Source organism: Trachymyrmex cornetzi, unplaced genomic scaffold (assembly GCF_001594075.2).
Source record: "Trachymyrmex cornetzi isolate Tcor2-1 unplaced genomic scaffold, Tcor1.1 scaffold321, whole genome shotgun sequence".
Lineage (NCBI taxonomy): Eukaryota > Metazoa > Arthropoda > Insecta > Hymenoptera > Formicidae > Trachymyrmex > Trachymyrmex cornetzi.
In genome coordinates this window covers 554,754-578,889 of record NW_017297908.1, presented here as the reverse complement: position 1 = coordinate 578,889, position 24,136 = coordinate 554,754, and the positions used below count along the sequence as shown (strand labels likewise).

The window sequence follows — 24,136 nt, the reverse complement described above, 5'->3', positions numbered from 1 at the left end:
GTGGCTCCTCGTGGAGGAGAGAGCAAAGGAGAGCGAGGGATGAGAAAGGAAGGAAATACGGAAAAACAGTCACGTTTATCATGGAGCTCGGAAAGGCAGAACAGCGCCAAGCGGATGCGAGAAGTATAAGCGTAAGAGAATGGCCTACGCATAAGAATAAAGTGCTGTAATGTACAATGTCTCTCGTCCCTCGCCATAAAGAAGAATACTAAATGTCATGGCTGCGCGAGAGCACTCGACACAATGATTTCATTACGTGAAGTTTGCACGAAACACAAGTCAGTGACATCCTTATTTATTCACCCGTCGTCAGTAATCCATCAGTTATTAAGAGATTATCATAATGATTGACGAATTACAACGATTGATGAGATACAAGATGTGTAATAAAGTATTACGCAAATTGTGCGTGATGGGAAGATCATTATTTTACTCTTTTCCCCATTTGCTTGAGAAATTTACGAGTACCTGCTTTACGAGCGAAGTAAATTTTAGAAAATTATATAACGAGAAAGTAGAAGTATAGTCGTACTTAAACATCACGAACAATTTAAAATAATGTTAACGTGCACGAATAGAGAAGATGGCGAAATAAATTGTAAATGTATGCGAGGTACACACATACAAGCATGTAGGAAAAGAAACAAACTGCCAGTGACTCTGACATTCCAAAATGAATTTGTGATAGCCGCGATGCTCGAGAAAATAAAGCAGTTTATCACCGAGCTTATCGTTATACGTATATATGTATAACGTCGAAGAAAACGAATCTGACATAAAAGTATCGGGGTAATTAAATTACCATGTAGAATTAACACGGAAATAATTACTTCCTTTTTCATAAAAATCGAAAAAATGAAATAATAAAACATGATAGTTCTTGCGTTTTCTCGTAAAGCATGAGTTTTCTCGTGAATTAATTAAATGAGTGATTAGAGTGTTCTCTTGTTGAATAACAGACATAAAACGGAACTTAATGTAAATACGAGAGAGCTGCGAGATTCGCCGGGAAAGGGCGTAGTACGCCCAGGAAAGTGCCGAGGCCCGGCCGATGCGTTCCCTCTTTTTCCACTGCGAGGCGACGCAGTAGAAATCGACGAGTTTGCGCGACAAGGGTGCTCTCACAGCGCGCAGAGGCAGAGCAGACCATGCTGGTACATGCGCAATGGTGTATTGATCCTGCGAATTTCAGATACACGTACCAGCATCCCAGTGGTCCAGCGGCTGTACACAATGTCATTTCTGTTGGACGTTCTCCCAGCGTTTCGCGAGCGGAACGATCCGCGCGAGTAATGAGAGCAGGACCGAAGTCCGTCCGCGGTATCGCCGATTGATAAGTACGCGCCGGAGATCGAACGTATCCCAGATTTACCGCAGATTATGATACACAAGAAGGGTACGGGATAAAAGCACCGTATTTAAAGAACGGGTAACGAGGAACCCCGAGAAGGCCGAAGCGCAAGTATACCACCACGACCGTTTAGATTACGTTCGATACACGTATACATGCCCGGCTTCGATACTCATATATAATTGCTCGGTGAGCAAAATCGATAAGCGCTGTGAAAATATAGACGCAGTAAGCAATTTTTGAAATCATTTTCGTTTCAGAATATATATTTTCTTATGAATAATTGTAGTGTGTAAACGCGACAACAATTAAAAAGGATCATTTAAATTTACATGTTGTGAGAAATGATAGTATTGTACTAAATATTTATACAAGAGGGAAAGTATAATTTTGTAAAAATATTGTATCTTTCAAACTCACACGTTTGGGAATGTATTTATATAATAACGTTTTGCAATGTAATAAATATTAATACGATTTATGAGTTATATTAAGGTATGCTATCAGTTATAATAGGAAAAGAATTATGCTACTCGAACACTCCGCGATGCGAAATTATTACGTTTTAACTCGTCACCGATAAGCTTGAAAAATTTTTATTTTGTATATTAATATTTCGATAAAAATTTGATACACTAAAGTATTTCTCGTAAAAATTAATACGGACAGACAGCTGTGCTTAATGCAACAGGTTCATAATTCTACAACTAACAACTCGCAAAGCTCAGTTAAGCTATCGACATTGCCTTGTAACTACTAATTTAATTTAATTTAATTTAATTTCTTCAGCAGAGAAAATTACCAAAAATACGAATGACAATTAAATGAAAAAAAAATTATAAATGTAGAATCTAAACTGAAATTTTTATTTGTTTAAATGTTTTTCTTACTTTTTAAATAACAAATCATCTCTTATAGTCAATTTATAATTCTATAAATATGCAGCAAAAATAACAGAAAAAGAAAAAAAATTGTACTACTATAATGAATATATTTATGTACTCGGATAATTTTTAAGATAATAATAAATTTCTGATAAAAAAAAAATTTTTTTTTTCAATAATAACGTTCTCAGATGTTTCATAAATCTATACGAAACAAATCGGATAATCATATATGGGTTTATTAATATTTTTGTGCAGGATGCTTTTGACGAATCTGGTTTAATCGCACGTTTGAAGATAAAATGATATTCTCTTTAATCATCCTGATCCTTTCGGTGGGGATCTGCTACAGTAATCCAGACGCTAAGAGACTTTACGATGATCTGCTGTCGAACTATAATCGGCTGATTCGACCTGTGTCCAATAATACTGATACTGTTGTCGTAAAACTAGGACTCCGTCTCTCGCAGCTGATAGATCTCGTACGTAGTATATATATTTTATACAATATAACTCTATCAATAAAATTGTATCAATAAGTTTATTGCAACAACTGGCATAGAGTTGTCTATATATATTTTTAATAAAACCTGTATGTCGTATTTGCAGAATTTAAAAGATCAAATCTTAACGACGAACGTCTGGTTAGAGCACGTAAGTTAAATAAAAATATTTGGGCAATCTTTGATTGCTGTCGCAATTGCGAGTCAAAATATTAACATGAAGCTGGATTAATAATTTCAGGAATGGCAGGATCATAAATTCATCTGGGAACCCTCGGAATACGGAGGCGTCACTGAACTCTACGTGCCCAGCGAACATATATGGCTGCCAGACATTGTACTTTATAACAAGTACGTGATACTGCTCGCTCTGATATCTCTTTATCTCTTTTACGATTATCACGGTTAGAAAATATAAGCACGCTACGCATGATGTACTGCAAATTGCATTCCTATAGTTTTTATTGATTCTTCTTCCGATCGTGATTTATATTTTACGCGTTAAAAATTTATAAATGCATTAATTCAAAATAACTTTATTGTCTTATTTACAGTGCGGATGGAGAATATGGTGTGACGACAATGACTAAGGCCATTTTGCATCACACTGGTAAGGTACTTTGGACTCCTCCGGCAATTTTCAAATCTTCCTGCGAAATAGACGTTAGATACTTTCCCTTCGATCAGCAAACATGTTTCATGAAATTTGGCTCGTGGACGTACGATGGTTTCCAAGTAAGTCTATTGTTTTAACACAATTATAAAATTATTAATCATTGAGATTAATTTTACTATATATAGAATGGAAATTATGAAAGTTTCAAACTGCAGAAAAATTTTGTAATTACATATACTTATAATATGCACAAATAAATACATAGAATTATGCAAACGTCATTATATTGTGCACAGAAAAAAACGAAGTTTAATCGATTGATCGATTAAAAAATCAATCTTTAATGCGTCACTTATTTAAAAATATCTTCTTCAGATCGACTTAAAGCACTTATTTAAAAATATCTTCTTCAGATCGACTTAAAGCACATTAATCAAAATATGGGCGACAAGGTCGAAGTAGGTATCGACCTGCGAGAATATTATCCAAGTGTGGAGTGGGACATATTGGGCGTTCCAGCAGAGCGTCATAAAAAATACTACCCGTGTTGTCTCGAGCCATATCCCGACATTTTCTTCAATATAACTCTACGTCGAAAAACACTGTTCTACACGGTGAATCTTATAGTGCCATGCGTCAGCATCTCTTATCTGTCGGTTCTGGCTTTCTATCTACCGGCTGATTCTGGAGAGAAGATCGCGCTCTGCATTAATATCTTGCTTTCGCAGACTATGTTCTTCTTACTGATATCCGAGATTATACCATCTACATCGCTGGCACTACCATTGCTCGGCAAGTATCTACTCTTCACGATGATTCTAGTCGGATTTTCGGTGGTGATAACAATCATTATTCTAAATGTGCACTATCGCAAACCGAGCACCCATAAAATGGCACCTTGGGTGAGAAAAGTCTTTATCAGAAGATTACCGAAGCTACTTCTGATGAGGGTACCCGACGATCTTCTCAATGATCTTGCCGTACACAAGATGCACGGAAGAGAGAAATCGAAAAAGAAGAGCAAGTTCAATGCTGCTGTCGCAGCTGCGGTACAATCGTCAATAATATCTTCGCCGGATTCTGCCCGTCATCAACGAATCGACGGTATGATTTTTTTCAATTAGATTAGTAGATCTTTACTACTCATATGTTATAGTAGGGGAGGCCGAGAGGCTAAATGTGGATTTACTCGAGCGGCGTGGGGACCTATTGGATTGTGAAGATTAGATGCTAAAAAGAAAAAAAGGTTATATGATGTATGCCGTTTCAGTGGTGAAGGGAGCGTGTACAGGCTTTACGGCGTGTACAGTACTCGAGCGTGTCAGATATTAATAGTGTAAGCGACCCATGTGTTTCTGATAACGGATAAATATTAATTTGACGGTTTGCGTGGTGGGGTTAGGCTGTAGGAAGGGATCAAAAAATCTTTTTTTTGCAACTTTGTGACTCTCCCATTTCCTTACGTCACGCTGAAATCGTCATATTATTGAAATGTACACTTTTCTACATGTAATTAACACACCATACCTTAATCTGACGCGCTCGAGTTAGATACTAATTTGACGGGCTCCCCAGTCCCCTGGACCCCCGGCTCTATATAGAGGTTTAATATGTGGTGGGGGTACTTATTAGGGTGCAAGCTTTCCCCCTTTATGTTATTCTGACGCGCTCGAGTAAATCCCAAAATCCCCGCTTGGCCTCCCCTACTATTACATCTTTTTAAGTGTATCAAAATTAACATTAACATCCGTGCAATATTATGAAAAAAATATCAATAACAAAAAAATATGCAATAGCATGTTCATATATTTTACCACATTAGAAATTGTAAGAAAATGTTTATAAATGTAGTTATCGCGCCATTTCAGGTTGCAACGGTTTACACAGGACAACTGCTCATAATCGATTCCTAGTCGGCAGTTTGGGATATAATGGGCTTCCAACAGTCATGTCCGGTCTTGACGAGTCATTGAGCGATGTAACGCCAAGAAAGAAATATCCCTTCGAGCTGGAAAAAGCTTTGCACAATGTCATGTTCATTCAACATCATATACAACGCCAAGACGAATTCAATGCAGTAAGCACTCTCTCTTTCAGAAAGTAATATAAAATATTGTTACGAATAAAACCGACTATGTATGTATAACTAAAGAAATTTTATGATAATAAGGAAAAAATTCGTTCAAAATCTTTACTCTCATAGTTCGTAGCTCTTCTCAACATATTTTTAATTAATTTATTACTTGAACCATCTACATTATATAAATTAATATTAACACACTAGAAATTGCGACTGTCATTTTAAATAATTTTTCTTTTCCAATTAATTTGCACATGGACTTTACATTTTTGCGATTTTTCATAAATAATCATAATTAATTGCAAGTAATTTTATTTTTATATGTAACAATCCTTCCTCATAAAGAACCAGATTTATCTTGAACAGCGGTTCGATTGATTTAGATATATTATTCCTCGGTTCTAGTGTTAAATTTAAATGTATTATTCCGTGTATTAATTACTATATTTTTCGTTATATCATCGCAGGAGGATCAAGATTGGGGTTTTGTCGCTATGGTTCTCGACCGCCTCTTTCTGTGGATGTTCACGATAGCTTCAATAGCCGGAACCTTCACTATCCTATGCGAAGCACCGGCACTCTACGACGATACAAAACCGATTGATACGGAATATTCTTCCGTTGCTCAACAGCAATATCTCCCATCCAGTCAAGAATTACTGAAGTCTATCGTGTCGTAGACATATTCGTTAGGCCACGCGCGATGTGTATCTAATGTATTATCAACATGAAAAGGGAAGCGGCGAACTGTCTTTCCGAATCTAGCTAAGTTGTGATAGGTCATAGCCGTGGAACCGAAGAAACCAATCTCCAAACGCGAAACGCAGTTCGCGAATGTTCATTATATACATTATGATTCGTACTCAGACATTTAAATTATATATTTAGATAAATTACGATCTTCGATTTTAAGACGTATATATGGAATATAGTTACAATGCTAGAGTCTATTCGGTTCTAGGAACTGGCCTAATGATATAAGCGTGATTTAATTCCGAAACAGACAATTCGCTAGCTTGCCTTATGAGCGACGATTACAACACGATTATATTCCCGAAACAAAAATTGTATTTGTATTTATTATTATACGCGCAAATAGTGCGCAACTCGTTCTTTGATAATAACGTCTATTGATGTTCGCAATGTTACGGCAAAAGATTTCGCGATAGGTATCATTTGTAAAACTTTTGGTAATGTTGGTTACACAGACGATATGTAACAGTGGTATCTTATCCGCACACTTAAATCTAATTATATATAGGACAAGTTTCATGCTCCAATTAATATCTTCCCGACGAGCATTCGATTCATATATGTAGCGTAGTTTTTCGATAAATTATAAACAAAACTTTTTTCATTACGAAAACACAAATATATATATATATACTCGAATTTGTTCGATATACTGATGTACGCATTAAAAGCAAAAATAAAAATAAAAAATCAAAAGTTAATTAAGTCTTCTCTTAATTAAACATGAACACGTACCTATTTTAACCAGGCAAATACAAACGCTTAACTGAATATATATTTTATTATTTTATATACAAAAATTATATGATACAATATTTGTGTAACTAACCTGTGAAACAACCGAAAAATAGATAGGACAAAATACATTTCTACATAGACTAGTTTAATATCTTAGTGCCTGAATTTAAAATGATATACTTGTTTATGAGGTAAATAAAAAAATTATCAAGACAATGAAAGATTTCAGGCGATAACAAATGCAGAAATATGTTACGCTGCACTGATTAATGCTAAAGGAGACATATCCTCGACAAAGTCAAAATCATTATTTAAAATTATTAATGCAATATAAATCTTTGGAAATCGAATTGTGCTCCTGGTTCTAATTATTTAACTTTCTACTTACAGTATTTAATTATTTAATTAAATAATTAAAACATATGGACTTGTAAGAACGCATTCGACTTCCAGATTTATATTAGAATTGCACTAGCAAGAAATGTTTAGCAACGGAAAGATTTTAAAAACCTGCAGCTTTACAAAGATATTATCATTGTATATACCAGAGTTCATCAATAAACAAGTAAAAAGAAGTTACAGAAACAAGGATTAACTAAAGAGAAAGAGAGATCATAACTATATTACAAATCATAATTATATTAGAATCCTCCCTCCCTCCCTCCCTCCCCCTCCCTCTCTCTCTAAAGAATAAATCTAAAAAAGAACACAATTTAGAAAGAGAAAGAAAGAATGATAATCTTGATTATTCAGATCAACACACAGAATTTATAGTAAAAGAGTTGGAGAACATATTAATTACTCAACAAAGGAAGAGAAAGAAAAATTGTTTCGCCACTATTTTTATCTATCTTGTGTTTCTTTGTAAGACTTTTTTACTTTTCGCGTTGCCAAACGTTTCTTGTAAGTTTTCAGCTATATTCCAGTGCTATATATCTTCAAAGTAAAAAAGCTTCTTTATATAAGACACGCTGTATATAAATGATATATATAAACAAGAACATCAGAATAATGGTTAATAATTATTTACTTTCACTGTATTATATACTGTGCTATTTACTGCTCTGGCACCATAGAAGACATATTTTTAACAAATGCATCGTCATCGCAACAAATAATAAAACACACATAAGCTACTACATCACTAATTACCAAAAAAGTAATTAGTAAAAATAGAACACACATCCTGAAGATATAAGAACACATAAATACATAATGTGTGAAAATACATAAAGTTGTGAGAATTGTATAAAATCATTTCTCAACGTTGTTATTGATACATATTTTACCTAAAATTATAGGATTGTTTCTTTGAAAGTGTATAAAGTGAAAATAGACATTATTCGATGAATAAATTTTAAACTGCAAAAAATAAATGTCGATTAAACATGATGTACTCTCTCAAACGTAAAATTAACTAATTCACCTGTGATTACGTGCAACAGCTATTGTTATTAGTTAATTGCTATTCATTTTATTAAGTTTAAACTTGTTAATCGTTATTAATATGAAGATAACGAAGAAATGGATATATAAAAAGTCTATATTCATTTCTTAGTTTATGAATTTCTACAAAGCAGTGTTCCTCAATTAACAGAGCGTTGTTTATCTTGTAATTTATAAAATGCTACCTATCGAAAATAATCTCTTAAAAAAACAGCAAGTCTTTTTCTTAAAAAACTTTCATTGTTTCTCTCAAAGCTTAATGTATTATATACTACTAAACTTCTTACTTCTAATATACATATACTATTAAACTGTAATACTAATTTAATACTATTTTTTGAAAAACATGTTTTATTTTCTATAGCTATAAAACTTTAGAAAAATAAAAGATTGAATATATAAAATAAGTAATTTAAGTGATTGAGAAATACTGCTGTCATGTATCTTTTGAACTCTTCGGTAAACTGGCTCGTTGTGGAATGTTGTTTGTTCGACTATCTAAGCCGATATATAGGCAGAATTATGTCACGTGTAAAATAAGAACAATGCACAGGTCAATCTCCTTTACATATCCGGACTTATTATGGATTTCGAATATGAAACTTATAATCAACAAACGTATGTATCATTGACATTTTGATAAGACATTATGCCATTATAAATTCATCTACACATAAATATATCGCCAGTCTTGATATAAATATATCATTAAAGCCAAATTAAACAATAAAATCAGACATATTATATATTCATGATGTTCTCAGACAGGAATTATCAAGAATATAATATTATCCTTGCAAGAATATTAAGCCATTAAAACAACTATTAAAAAATATAATTTGCAGTTTCGTAGAACTAATGACTATCCTTAAATATAAATATAATCGATGAATATAAAGCAAATAGAGAAAAAACAGGAAGAACGAAAAATACATCGAAAAAATTGTACTCTTAATACCGTATTGATTTTATGAGCAATCTGGATATATATATGTATATGCATGTGTGCATACAAGGTATACAAAAAGTCCCGGATCCTTCAAATATTTTGAAAAGTAAGCATTTTTCAGAAAAATGTTTCAGACAAAAGTTATAGGATTTGAAAAGATCTATTCACTGATCATATTCGTGGCGATGCCACCTAAGGTCCAACTTTTTGTACGCCCTTATACATATATATATATACACACACACACATACATATTGTTAATAATAAGTAGAGGGGAGAACAAACAAGTTCTCAAGGAAGCATAAAGAAGATATCAATAATCAATATGAAATTTGAATCACACATTAATCTATTAGTAAAGGTTGATAGATGATTTTTCACTAAAACATGGAAGACTGTTAGGATTTCCGAAGCATCATAAAAGATATTGGAAAAATTGGAAAACTCGTGGCTCTTTTAAAATACAACATAATAGCATCAACTATTAAAATTTTAATAAGCCAGAGAAAGTTTTGTCCGGCATCGCAAAATATATTAGATTATCCAAGTGACTGTTACTCAATTTAACTTGGAATGAAGAGAACGCGGAACACACTGAATTACAATGTCGTAACACACGAAACTTCCTTTAAAAAAATCTCTTCTGCTGCCCTAGTGCTTATCAGTTTTTTCGATAATATTGTATGCATAAACGTAAATAATTTGTAATAAAATAAAAAATAACGTATATACTCTTATTATAATAGATGTTTGTAATCTTATTTCATTGTACGCAAAATATATATGCTCTTTTTTTATAATACGCTTATATAATATATACTCGGCTAAATTCGCAGAGGAACGCTTAGATTTACACGTTTGTGCTCCCGCATATCAAGTTTTCTAGAGAAAAAATTAGATTACTTTGTAAGTATTAGATCTCTTTGTAAGTATTATTCTTCGCGATGTCATATTTAATATAATACAAAAATTAAAATACACGATAGTATTACTATGGACACGAGCCAAGGCAGCTTTCATAGTTTATATTCATCCTATTTTCTACTTCGTTTGCAATCATATACATCATATAAAATAATGTAATTGAATTTGGTAAGCACATGTACAATTATTACTACTTAAAATAATTACTTAAAAAGTATTCTTACATAAAGAAAATCGATTTGAATATTTTTGTTTAACGTAAAGCAATGAAAGTGTCCAAAAGAATTCTCGTGTCCAACTTTCCAACAATAAAATCGCAAATATTATATTCTTATTTTATATTAAAAATCTAAGAGCTGCAATAATACTTCTGTATAATATACTAGACTGTTAACGATAATATTTAAAATAAAGTTAAACCCTTTATATTTAAATAAATTTAATCGTGAAATTATACCAATTTAATATCTAAATACTGAAGAACATAATTATATATCAGGAGACGCGGTAGTGTCTCCGGCCATGTTCAAAAAAAAAAGTGAAAAGACATAAAGACACTACAAGTCACTTATCCTGAGCCAAAGTCCATTTTATATATATATAGAACTAAAAATATCAAAATTTCATTTAATATTGCATTAAGTTCTAATATTTATGAAAAAAGAATTAAATAAAAAAAATTTATATTTTAGAAAAATAAAAATTATATATATAATGATATATTGGGTCGGGGAAAAAGTTTCTTTGTATTTTTTAATTCAAAATTATATATACAATATCTTCGTCAAAAATGAACAAAATTTAAATTTAAAAAAAAAAAGGGTTTTACAGCTTGAAACCTTTTGACAGGTTATTATATTTTTTGAGTTTCTGAGTTTGTGTGGTAATTTTTACATTTAAAAAACTACGAGCTGAAGAAGATGAAAAATTTTCTTTTCACTTTGGAGGTCTCTCACGTGTCCAAAAAAATTTACAAAAATTTTCGAAACAAAAATTTTATCTATCGCGAAAGCTTGAAGCTTTCTCTACAAAATCTTTTTTTTTTTTAATGTTCCTATACTTTTTTGTTCCTGAGTTATTCGCGAGTTAAGTAAAGGAGCATTCTGACTTTGCTCATAACTCCGATAAAAATTATCCGCAATTTAAAAAAGATTCTTAAAGCTGAAACTTTGCTCTAGAGCGAATAATATAATTGTAACAAAAATTTCGCAACAAATAACTAAGAAGAAAAGTCCTCTACAATTTTGCAATTTTTGCAATAGTTAACAAGATATTAATTGCTAAAAATTGCCGAAAATTAATTTTCAATAATTTTTTACTCAAAAACTATCAACTCTACAGAAAAACTATAAGAGACAAAAATTGTTTATTTTCTTCTCATAAAGTTTTGAGAATTTTTTTAGAATTTTTTAATACCGTATTTTCTCATTTTGGTAAAAATAAGAAAATGCAATACTAAAAAGTCGATAAAAAATTCTGAAAAAATTCTTAGAGCTCTATGAGAATATAGTGAACAATTTTTGTCTCTTGCAGGTTTTCTGTAAAGCTGGTAGTATTTGAGTAAAAAATTATTGAAGACTAATTTTCGACAATTTTTAGTAATTAATATCTTGTTAACTATTACGAAAATTGTAAAATGGCAAAGGACTTTTCTTTTCAGTTTAGTTCATTTTCCCCCTATGCAAAAAATTTTTCATTTATTATCAAACACCCTGTATATATATGTGTATGCGCGCGCGCGCGCGCGTGTGTGCGTGTGTGTAGATATGCATAGAATAATTAATCAATATTACTTTTATAAATTTATACACAAGACTTCTGCAATAAAGAAAAGAAAGGAAAATACCAATTTTTTCACATATAAATAAGAATATAATCTGCCTTTGCAAAATGTAATTCTTTCCTTACAATCATTCATACTTTGTATCATTTCTTACAATCTAGTATATTATTATTATATAAAAGTCCGTGATATTCGTGATATCATATCATTCATTTGTCATACAAGAGTTCATAATACTCATTAATATCTATAATTCACACTATACGTTAGATTAACCAGAACTTGTGTTTGATAAATCATCATTTGTATGTTGTAACGCAGTAATCTTTCTAAGTCTGAAGAATCAAATATGTAATATGTAACTTACATGGATGTTTTTAACAATCCTTTCTTTCCGTTGTTATGTGCGATAAGCGAAGGATATCGAGTAGCTTTTTATAGAATTGCAGAGCATCTCGATACGCGGGAGGTTGGAATCTATGTATAAGCGTGAATAAAATCAACCTTTCCACGTGCCAATGTAATTTTTGCAGTTTGGACAGAAGTGATGAACACTCATGAAAGCATTCATACAATATGGCAGGCATGAGCAAAGGCAGCATCTGAAAAAAAGAGAATATCAAATCTATAATAAATACTATTTATGAGACAATTTTTATAAAAACTAAAGTTATCGTTTATTTAGCATTTGATTTACATACAATAACGTTACGTGTTACAAAAGTACATTTTTCACGCTACAATATGTAATTGTATTTTGTGAGAAATTATATGTACAAATTACGATAATTCAAATTACAATAATCAATCTGAGAGCAATAATTTATGTTCCAATAACTAATAAATATTCAAAAATAAAGGATATTAAAAAGAGGCCGACTTTTCCTCACAAAGATGTAAGTAAAAAGAATAGCATTTTTTATAGGTTTTAACCTCCTGAAAACAATAATGTTAATAAAAAGTTCGGCATTAATAGGGAACACCTTGAAAATTAAGCATAAACATGATATATTTAAAGAAATTTCAATGTTTTTGTTTACTTTTCAAAGTGTTCCCCACATGTCACGAACTTTTTAATAATTTTATCATATTCAAGAGGTTAAAATCTACAAAAAACATTATTTCTTTTACTTACATCTTTTTGGGCAAAAATCTGCCTTTTTTGGAGGATATTAAAAAAGGACCGATTTTTGTCCAAAAGAATATAAATAAAAGAAATTATTGAAATTTTTTTGAAATATATATCATGTTCATGCTCAATTTTCTAAGTGTTCCCTATCGATCTCGAACTTTTTATTAACGTTATCGTATTCAGGTCAAAATTTATTAAAAAACACTATTCCTTTTACTTACACCTTTGTTGGAAAAAATCGGCCTCTTTTTAACATCCTCCTTTAAATTTTTATTGCTAAACAATTAAAATTAATAAATTCAAGAAAAATATATAAATATATATCATAATCGGAGGAACGAAAAACTTCGTTATATATAATCGATATATATATATCTCCATGCAGTAAGCGCAAATTATAAATACGTACAAAGCAATTCATCACTTACCCAAGTAAGCAGAGTATGACACAGCAAATGTGAGCACTTGGCTGATGATCCGATATTGTAGTAGTTTTGATATCGGCGTGACATGTTGGACAGCACATTTTCACTGCATTCGGCCCTAGGGCGAGCACTACATGTTGTTGAATGACCCGTAGTTGTGTCCGCGGTACAGAATTCGATTCGGCATTGAAACATGGTTGCGATGTTGATCGGCTTGAACCCGGGTAAACTGATGGCATAGGCATTGTCGTTTGATTTGGTGGTTGATTGTCTGAAATTATATAAGATTTACTGTCTATCCTACACATCTTCTTTATCATTAATTGAAAAAAAAAAAGAATTGACATTAACAATTTCTATATAAAAGAAATAGATAAAAAATATATGTTAGCAATTGAATCACAAATTTACAAATAAAATTTACAAATAATTTTTTAATTTTACTTACAAGGCTTGAAAATTAAAAATTTCACATTTTAACTTAATTTTATACTATGAAAAAGTTTCAAATCCACTTTGTACCAAGATATCACATACATGGCATGGGCATTTGTATTGGTGCATTTCCTGGAGGATACGGTGTGGGCATAACTGGAGGGTGCGTAGGTGCTCCTCCTGTGTTAGCTATGGCTTCCTCGTAAGACGGCGGAGCAGTTGGCAGAGGGGCCGAAGGTTGTACGTTAGTAAAACCCAAGTTCTTCTCCATTTTCTCCTAAAAAAGAACTGAGTTCTGAATCCAAAACAATTGTCCAAATGATAATATAGATTAAAATACTAAAGCTATATAAACTATCATTTTCAAGTTATAAAAATAAAAAGAATTTCGAATTTTTCGTATTTTTCACGGGTATATTTGCTCATGAACGTTATCTTTTAATGTTGTCTAGTTTATATAAATATAAATAACAATCTCTCTAGTTATTACTAGGCAAACATATATCATCACGTAATTAAAAAATAATGTGATATAAAAATAAATAGTACAGCTCGATATTTACATGAATAAATAATTTTATAATTTTATGATTCATATAATTATAATAAAGAATAGAGAAATCGGGAGAATTCATTTCAGGAATTTTTACATGCACCGAAAAAATAATATTAAATAATAGCATATTTTATTTGTCATTTATTAAACATCTTTATGTTTACAATAAAATGCCACAAAAGTAAAAATATGCAAATTTATTATGACTTTATCTATAAAAAAACAAACAAAGGATTATCAAATGTGACAACTCTCTACCCGTAATTTTTTATAATACACATTAAAATACATTGCCTTTTTTCGCCGCACATATATAACATTAACGTTGATGCATTCAGATAAATTTCTCGGAAAATTTATAAATAGCTATAGAGATAATACATATTTTATCATCGATCTTGTGCAGGCATTCATGAAGGTAATACAACAATATAACAAGGTCAAATCATAGTGTGAATTAAGGCACACTTATATATAATTGTTGCTAAGTATTATGTTGTTGCTAAGTATTATGCTGCTAAAGAAATTTATTATCGAAGACTAACAAATCTTTTCGCGGAATATTTGTACTGTTAAATATCTCAAACATAAAAAAAATTATGTTCTTATTATTTAACTGTACTTCTTCCTCTTACATTAGGCCTCTGGCCTATGTTACACCTCTCTGATATGCTTGTAGTGCGCACGTTGATTATTCAATTGCCACAAGCATATGGGCCTACAATTTTAATGCAATTCCAAACGGTGGATTTTTCAAGAGGTGTTTCTGTAGGCAAAGATACTCTCGGGAGATTGCCAACTTTTTCGAGAGGAGACACGAGCGTAAATATTTTGGTTCCTACCAGGATCGAATCCGAGACCACTGACCTAACATCATAGACCAGTGTGCTGTTTGCCATGCCATGCTCGCACGCGCGCTAGCCATTTAATTTTACATCACAAAATCTAAATTTCAATGAACCTTAAAATTCAAACACCATTGTCTAATAAGGAATGAAAATCGCGCTTTTAAAAACGTCTTTGTTCAAAGATAATAGCTACTAGTAATTAAGTATCTTTGAGAAAAAAAAATTCAGCATGTTTTAACAAGAAGAAAGTAAAGTTGCAGCAATTTGACACAATTGTCTGCAAATACAAGTACAGGAGATGCTTGATATTTTTATTTCAAGATCCAGTGGGATTTAAAAAGATATATTACATCAAGAAACTATCTACGTAATGCATACGAAAAGATATGGGAAAAGACATGTAATGAGACTCGCAATAACATCTAAATGTAAATAACGAACGAGCACACACACATTTGTGTGCTGGCGCGCGAATAGAAAGTTGGGCGGATGTTAAGTAACAGAGATACGATATATATATTTACCAGCGGAGTCGCACGTAGAAAGCTTAAAATCCCGAATGCATACTGGTACCTCGTAATACTTTGGGTGGATATGATATCTTATTTTAAAGCTAATACGTTACTCAAAACCGTGAATGCATTTACTGTGCTCGAATAAACATGATGATTCACATTAACATGATATGATAAGCACTATACATAAAGTGTATCAGAGATTTCCCACCGTTTTATCTGTAAATTTTTAACTTTAGAGTAATTATTGACAAATGTAAATATTTTAACAGTTAGAAATGCGATACATATTTATGGTAAAATTATTTGTAATTAAAGTAAATATTTTAACAGCTAGACATACGATACATTTAAAATATATATTATTAAATCGAATAACGCTAATGGGAAAGTTTCATAAAGCTTTCTTATATCTGTATTTATTTATTTATTTATTTATTTATTTATGTATAATTATTTCAGAAATTAATTATCTTAAGAGAAACTCTGTTACAAAAGAATACTTCCTTTTTCTCGCGTATTGTATTATTACCAAGCAAAATGAATTGTTTTAATCTCCATTTCCGTGTTATTAATGCTTCCGCAAGGAAACGGAAAATCATGTAAGTCATTAGGGAATATAAAATCAGATCTTAAAAGATGCCTTCATGAAATCATGCTTTTAATTGACAACAGATACAAAGGTACAGAGCCCGTTGCATGAATTTCCTTTTGCTGAAATAATTCCGCGTCGTGATTTCCCGTAGCTTCTACGATCACACGCTCGGTTCTGATCGGATAAGAATAAAACAATAAACTATAAACAATACGAATATAATGGAGTGAATACTCCCACTATTTGTTTTAAAATAAGATAATAATGCAAAGTCATATTAACGTTATATGATTTATCTGTTTAAATGTCCTTTTAATTTATTTATTTTTATGTATTTTCGCCATAAAATTCTTCACATATAAAATTATTCACACTACATGTAAATTCTTTTATTACCAAATTTTCATTTAAATAATTTGTCATAAAAATTATGATATTTGTCTTACATTTGGAGTATATAAACAAACATATAATGTATTTAATATTTTTATAAAATTATTCTTCTCTCTCTCCCTCTCCCTCTCCCTCCCCCCCCTCTCTCTTTCTCTCTCTCACTCCCTTTTATAATTTTTATAAAACTTTCTTTTAAATTAAATTTTTGTAATAACTTTTTCTAGCAACTGTGTATTATATGGAATATTCAAGGATATAAAACACAAGCGTAACATAGGAAGCTTTCCAACAAGATGTACGTCATGGCGATCATCCCCTCCCTGTTTAACATTGGCAAACAACAAGGATACAACGATTCGCCTGAAATTCACCGTGCCACGCCGTGTCATCTATGCCTCTTGTTGGAAAACTCCCATTGACAGCGCGCGAGTCTACCTGATAAGGTCTGTTCGTGTTGCTTACACTTTTTGCACTCAGCATCTTCGTTTCCTCTCTTTTCAATGCCCAAATATATATCTATCTCATTTTAAGTTCAAAAATTTTTGGAGATTTCAAGCAACGCGAATAGACCTCTGATCTATACTAGGGGATTTGAGTTCGATTCCCAGCAGATCCAAGAAATTTTCACGCGTTCGTAGCTCTTTTTCGACGGTCTAGCAAACCATTAAAACTATGGTCAGATTCCCATCCGAGTGCTACCCAGGCATCACTCCATCCTTGTTATTTATCAAACGTTAAATAAGGATGACATCATACTCGAGAAGTACCGGGGTCAGAATTCGAACACGCCCCAAGAGAGTTATCTATTGCCAAGAAAACCTCTCAAACTGCTGTTAGGAATCAGCGTTAAATTGTAGGTCTCATATGTCTAGTGTATCCGGTGAATATACCTAATATTCGAATAAATGAATAAAAAATGAATAAAAATACACATTCGAATACTTCTTTTTTATTCATCGAGAAACGAATAAATAATTTTTTATTTGAATGAATATTTTTTTAATATGATCACGAATATTTTCGTTTCGTATTCACTTTTACTTTGTATCTGCACATAGCTTGCAAGCCTACAAGATAAAACAGAAATCTATAAAACTAATCTCCTAGTAAAATAGCTACGATAACACCGCGCGCTTAGTCCGACTTATATAACGGACATCCTTGTTTAACACGTTAAACAAAGACATTTTTATTGGGAATAAATAATATATCTCGGAATTTAATGTCAGACAGATCATAATGAACGATGCGCCCAAGATATCTCATAAAATTTTTATAACATTACTGTGATGTAACTGGAATTATATTGGAATTATGTATGGTGCTCTATCAAATAGATATTTATAAATAAAAAATGTATTGCTTTCTAAAATATTTTTCAAAATTTCTAAGTTTCTTCATAAAATCTGAATATTACAATAACAAAAATAAATAAAATTCATTTTTTTTTACTTAAAGTCATCAAAATGCCGGTTATATAGTTAAGGGATAAGGATTGCTTTTGGAACTTTCTTTTTCAGTTTATATTTTGTTTGAATGAGTATGAATACGTTAAATATTCATAGGTTTTTGTAAATAAATATTTTTTGAAAAACCAAAATTTTGAATAAATATATAATTACATTTTTTTTATGTGAAAATCTTGAATAAATACAATTTTTAGAGCTCAATTTTTGTATTCATTAAGCACACTTAATTGACGCTACAAATATCTTTCTACAACTTACGTGCGCATCACAGGCATACGTTCGAGAGGTAGACTCTGTCCCGACTTTGAGATGTTATTTTACCATTGAGATGATATTCAGGAGTATACCTGGCAAGCATGCAACGCGTGCATAGCAAGCAGTCAAAGCCAGAGGCGATCGAAACCGAGATTCATTGAATTATGCTTGAACATATTATGATAAAATCGCAGGTATACCTGAATATTATAGGTAGCGTCTTAAAAAAAATTGATTTCCTCCCCTCTATTGTTAATTTCTACCAATATAAATTAATTTTAATCTTTTAGCTTATCCCTAATGGGGATATAGAAAATAAAAACTTTCTACAATAAACTATATTGCCTAAGTTTCAAGCCGTAAATAACCAGTCATATAGTCGATTATTCTTCTCACATTCGACTGTGTGATTGGTCAATTTCTTATGGCTTAAAACTTAGGTAATAGCTTATTGTAGAAAGTTTGTAAGAATTAGAACTGGAAAAAAAGCACACAATTCATATCTAAGGCGATTCTTTTTGTGTCTACTTTTTTTTAAATTGGTTTCTAGATACAAATTGTTACATACACTCTTCTAGGGCATCAAAATTATTTTTGCACGCTGGCGACTAACTTTTTTTTGCATCCTCTGATTTTCGTATTGTATAAAATACTCCAAGTAAAATACTCCAATGCAAATATTATAAAATTTAAAACAAAATTATTTTTAAAAAGTTTAAGTAAAAAATATATATACGTGTTATTAATAATCTTTGTAGTGTTTAATTAAATTAAAATAATAAGCTTATACTTTGGCTACGTTTGGGAAATGTGCTGTCAGTGTAAATGCGTCATTCTATCTTCATTCTTATCATTCGTTAGAAAATAAGCGACGATAAAATGGCGCAATAGAGCTAACAACACATTCTTCGAACGCAGCAATATATAAGCTGAACTTGTTTCAGTTTCATTTTTTTTCTTATAAAACTCTACAAAAATCATTAATAATATGAAATAAAGTGGGAATATAAAAAGATAAAATGCTTATAAGTACCAACACTAGTTTTTCGTGTATAAATTTTTATTAACTAAATCAGTATAAACGTTCTGAACCATTTTCAGTATAATAATCGCATATTCTAAATTATAAATTATAAATTCGCGCACGTCATCATGATAGTCACTTAGAATGCTTAGATCATATATCATTGTGGAAATCAATTAACGCAATCAAAGTCAGATCTGTCAGATAATTTAAATTATAGAGATCCAAGAAAAATACGCAAATAGATATATTTTTTGTATGTCGTTCATGAGGAAGTTTAGAAAAATATTCAATCTCGTATATAAATATACTGGATCTTTTTATGATCTGAATTGTCTGACTTTGGTTACACAGTTTGATTTTCATAACATATATTATCTAATTAAAAATCAGCGCTGAAATTTGAGTTGCGCTATGTGTTAAAAGTGTGTTATAATATTAATCTAATATAAGTAATAAGAAATATCCTATTCTAATAATCTATAGACCTGTTCTTTTTAGCTAAACTTTTGCACCAGGTGATCTTTCTTCCTTTTCTCTTCAAGAGGAAAAAACAGAAAGATGAACTAATGCAAAAGTTCAGCCAAAAAGAACAAACCTTATGTCATATTCTAATAACACCTGATAATCTATATCATAGTTTAATAAAACCAGATATCAGGTTTTACTAGAATATGACATAGATTATATCAATCAGGTTTTATTAGAATGACATAAATTATTAAAGTAGGATATCTCTTGTTATATTAGATTGATATATTAGATTGATATATTAAATTGATATCTAAATATATTCTTAATTTATTACATGAAATTATAAGGAGTCCTCACTCATTCTTGTGTATGTACATCATTCTTAAGTTATCGAAAGATTTACATTAATTTAGTTAATTATTTATTTATACATACGAAAAACTAGTGTTGGTTTTATTTACAATTAGTCTTATAGGTTTGTCATCTCTTTGATTAATAATACATACATGTTTTATTTAATTTCCTTTTAAATAACTTTTACGAAAATTTTATGATATTTGCATTGTGTGCTCGGAATATTTTAAATATATAATATGCCCATAAATAATACAGATGTGTGTTATAAGAGGTTATTAATTTAAAAGAAAATATGATAAAAGTCACAAAAGGGAATAAAGAAAATAAGAATAATAATTTATATAAAAGTATTAATGGCTTGCTCGTTAACGGTTCTGATCTGGCCCGTAAACGGTTATCTGATTTCCCAACGTGAATCATCGGGACTTTTCAGTAAAAGGTAAAAGTTTAAAAGCTACAAATCTGAATATTTCAATAAAAGTGGAAAATATTTTTCAAATTTCAATTTCTTTTTTCCTTATAAAATTCAACCAAATCATTAACAACAAAAAATATACATTATGTAACAACTATATATACGAGATAAATGTTGACCGAGAACAAATTTAACCTTCGCAACTGACAAATAAAACTCCAATTACGAGCATGCCGATAAACATTCGTATATAATTCACATATATACGTGCAGCACACAAACGATACATGCAATTCTTATTCCTACATACATAATTTACACGAAACAGGAATAATAGGATGTCATTAGCGATTAACGCACGAACTCGTGCATGTCGTGATCGCAATGTTAACAAGGACAAGGTGAGCGACGTTGAGAAAAGGAAACAGAAAAAAAAGCCTATCGCGATGAAACACTTGGTCGAGCTGGTCGAGTTCGTAAGAAGAATTTGCAGACGATGCAGAAATGTTACTCACTGTGTGTCCTACAGGCAAATTAAGCAACCGTTTACGGTTTATACTCCACGTCCAACAAATTAGGTTATCGTTTCTCGACTCGATTGGAGCTCGTCAAATGCGATGACCTGGCGACGCCGTGCCGGCGACGGGACACAAATTCGTGCGTCGCGAAAAATTGTCGAGGGCACGTCACTGCGACTCGTGGCCTTTTACCGTTTAAGTGCAGTGCGTTATTCTTCGCTCGTTTCGCGTAGCGGAGAATGAGAGCGAAAGGAAAACGCACAGCGAAGTACACTATACACTGCTGACTGCAGTATTATGTACATACACGAATAAAAGCCATCACGTTCTTCCGCGATTGGAACGAAACGACGACCAAGTGAGAAACTGATCTCTCGCGGACGTCGCAAGACTTCAAAGCTTTCTATCTTTCGGTAATTCCACGTATTTACCTGCAATCGCTGCACAAATACCGACTGTGATGATAATCGAGCTGATGATACCAACTGTGGTACCTACTCCATCATGGTGGTTTCCTTAACCATGGTGAATAATAGTGTGTTCGTGTTACATGAAACCCCAAATATCGTTGCACTTAAAATGAGATAGATATATATTTGGCTTTGAGAAGAGAGAAAGAGAAGATGCCGAGAGCAAAAAGTGCAAGCAACACGAAAGGTATGGAAGTGACTCAATTTTCTTCTTTCCACCATGATGGCGACCATGGCGACCGTTAAGTAAACGTGTTGCGAGATGTTGAGTGCGTTTCGGGTCGTTTAGACTAGATAGTCATAAAAATTTTTGAACAGCAAAATAACTGTTGCGTTATGCTGAACGCAAAAAAGTAGTCGACGTTACTGATAGAATAAGGATAGTGCCTTTGCTGTCCAATGGCTCCTGTTAACTGATATCAAGCTGTGTTCAACAGAAGTGTGATGTAATACTGGTACGGAATAATACTGTCGTGGTGTTGGTTTTAGTCGTTTTAGAGTATTAGTGTTGTAAACTAGAGTTAATCAATAAGTTAGTAATATGTACAGCTTATTGATTACATTAGTTTATTGACTATTTGCTTATTGTATTTTTTTTTTGTAGACTGGACAATATTTGTAGGGCCCACACAAATGCTGTCCAACTGTTTTTTGGGTCTGTTTTTTCAGACCTTTTTTTTCGGTTTCGGTGGGGTCGTAGAGCCGTTCATCACACTTGCAATGCTGAAACACAGCTTTGTATTGTTTTGTAGCCGAGCCTGTTGAAACTATTGAATAAAGATTTTGATGATTAAACCATGTTGATCTCTGTTCCAACTTCCCAGATTAAGGACAGCAAAGGACACTTTCTTCACCAGTATCAGACTACCGATCCTCTACCCCTGAGGATCCGAAATACTCATCTATATTCTATTCTTATATAGGAATCGTATTGAAAACAAGTGCTTTCGGGAATTGAAGGATTATTTGCATTACTAATTTGATTTGCAAATTCGATAAAGACAAATTTGATAATGTATTTTATTTAAAGGCGAAGAATTAAAGTTATGTAATTTGCTAAAATCTTAATAAAAATATCAAATCAATTAACATAGGCATAATATAACTTCGACAATTAATTTAAATAATCGCTTAAATACAAAGTGATAGACATCACGTGGCTGATAATTGAACTAAAGTTACACTTGCCAGCGCTATACTTACGTACTAAAGTCACAGCATGTATACATAGAATATGCGATATCATTTCATCCTTGTCATCAAACATTAAACAAGGATGAGATAATGTGATGACACGTACATTGCAAAGGTGTGTTAAGTGGAACATATCTCTAGTGCATATATAACAAAAAATAGGTTTAAATGTGATAATTTTATTACTAAAATATTAATATACATCAAAATACACAGAGATGCATGAGTAATACACTTCCATATTACAAGTTTTGTGGAAAATACTAAATAAGTACAATATTATAATGAAATATTTAATACATATAATAGTAGGCTAAATATACTAAACGAACATGGATGCAATCGCTATTAGTTTAGTATAATCTGCTCCTTTGCTGTAAGTCTGTTCTTTCATTTTCGTTTGGAATATATGAGGAATAGGCACCTGTATTCTTGTACCAAGAGTTGTGCCGTTGTCGTCTACGAGTACCAGATTGTTGCTATCAAATTTGGGAACTTTAAGGACCTGTTGCTGTTTCAATCCAACCAATATGTTCTTTTCCTTTTCACCTCTTATAGCATCTAAAATTCTATCACCTGAATAATACGTATAACAATGTTTAGATAAATTTCCTATAAAATGATAATATCTGTTATGTAGTTTTTCATTCATCGTTTCACCGATATATCCAACCCTTGTCCAGCGCTTGTCGTACACGTGTATGCAACGTAGTGGTCTACTCTATATCATAGCTTGCTTCGCTGTTATTCACTACTCTCAATTAACTCTATTTAATTATCTGACTCACAGGGGTTGAAGTAGAAATGTTTCTGCTTGCAACACTTGACACAGCAAACGGCGACAACATTATCGTTTTAATCTCCCTTTAGGGTAATCTGAAACATCATATAATATAAAAAACTGCGGTAATTATTCAGAATACCTCCCTCACCTCCGATTTCGATAAAATTAGACTCATTCGACGCGTTTTTGCATGAAACGAAAGAATCTGGCAGAAAAAAGTGTCGCTCTGCCTCGCGAACCGAGATATTTA

At 31.8% G+C, this 24,136-nt stretch overlaps 2 protein-coding genes and 1 long non-coding RNA gene across 4 annotated transcripts; 2 read left to right on the top strand and 1 right to left on the bottom strand.

Moving 5' to 3' along the window:
• Positions 1–1,191: 1,191 nt before the first annotated feature.
• Positions 1,192–6,839, top strand: nAChRalpha2 (nicotinic acetylcholine receptor alpha2). The gene is made up of 8 exons (XM_018509994.1): positions 1,192–1,579; positions 2,494–2,717; positions 2,845–2,889; positions 2,980–3,089; positions 3,293–3,473; positions 3,768–4,458; positions 5,223–5,431; positions 5,902–6,839. Exons 2-8 carry the CDS (start codon positions 2,538–2,540, stop codon positions 6,112–6,114), a joined length of 1,629 nt encoding a protein of 542 aa, XP_018365496.1. The 5' UTR covers positions 1,192–1,579; positions 2,494–2,537; the 3' UTR covers positions 6,115–6,839.
• A 5,343-nt stretch (positions 6,840–12,182) lies between these two features.
• On the bottom strand, positions 12,183–21,994 carry LOC108762820 (lipopolysaccharide-induced tumor necrosis factor-alpha factor homolog). 2 transcript variants are annotated; one of them, XM_018510011.1, is made up of 4 exons: positions 21,436–21,994; positions 14,122–14,307; positions 13,588–13,855; positions 12,183–12,629 (listed from the first exon to the last, which is right to left on the bottom strand). In XM_018510011.1, exons 2-4 carry the CDS (start codon positions 14,288–14,290, stop codon positions 12,527–12,529), a joined length of 540 nt encoding a protein of 179 aa, XP_018365513.1. In that variant the 5' UTR covers positions 14,291–14,307; positions 21,436–21,994; the 3' UTR covers positions 12,183–12,526. The 2 variants fall into 2 exon arrangements, with proteins under 2 accessions (XP_018365513.1, XP_018365512.1); XM_018510010.1 differs by having other exon boundaries at positions 14,122–14,296; positions 21,436–21,993.
• A 121-nt stretch (positions 21,995–22,115) lies between these two features.
• LOC108762822 (uncharacterized) lies at positions 22,116–22,703 on the top strand. The gene is made up of 2 exons (XR_001940194.1): positions 22,116–22,363; positions 22,513–22,703. It is a non-coding gene; the product is annotated as an uncharacterized LOC108762822 (long non-coding RNA).
• The last annotated feature ends 1,433 nt before the right edge of the window (positions 22,704–24,136 follow it).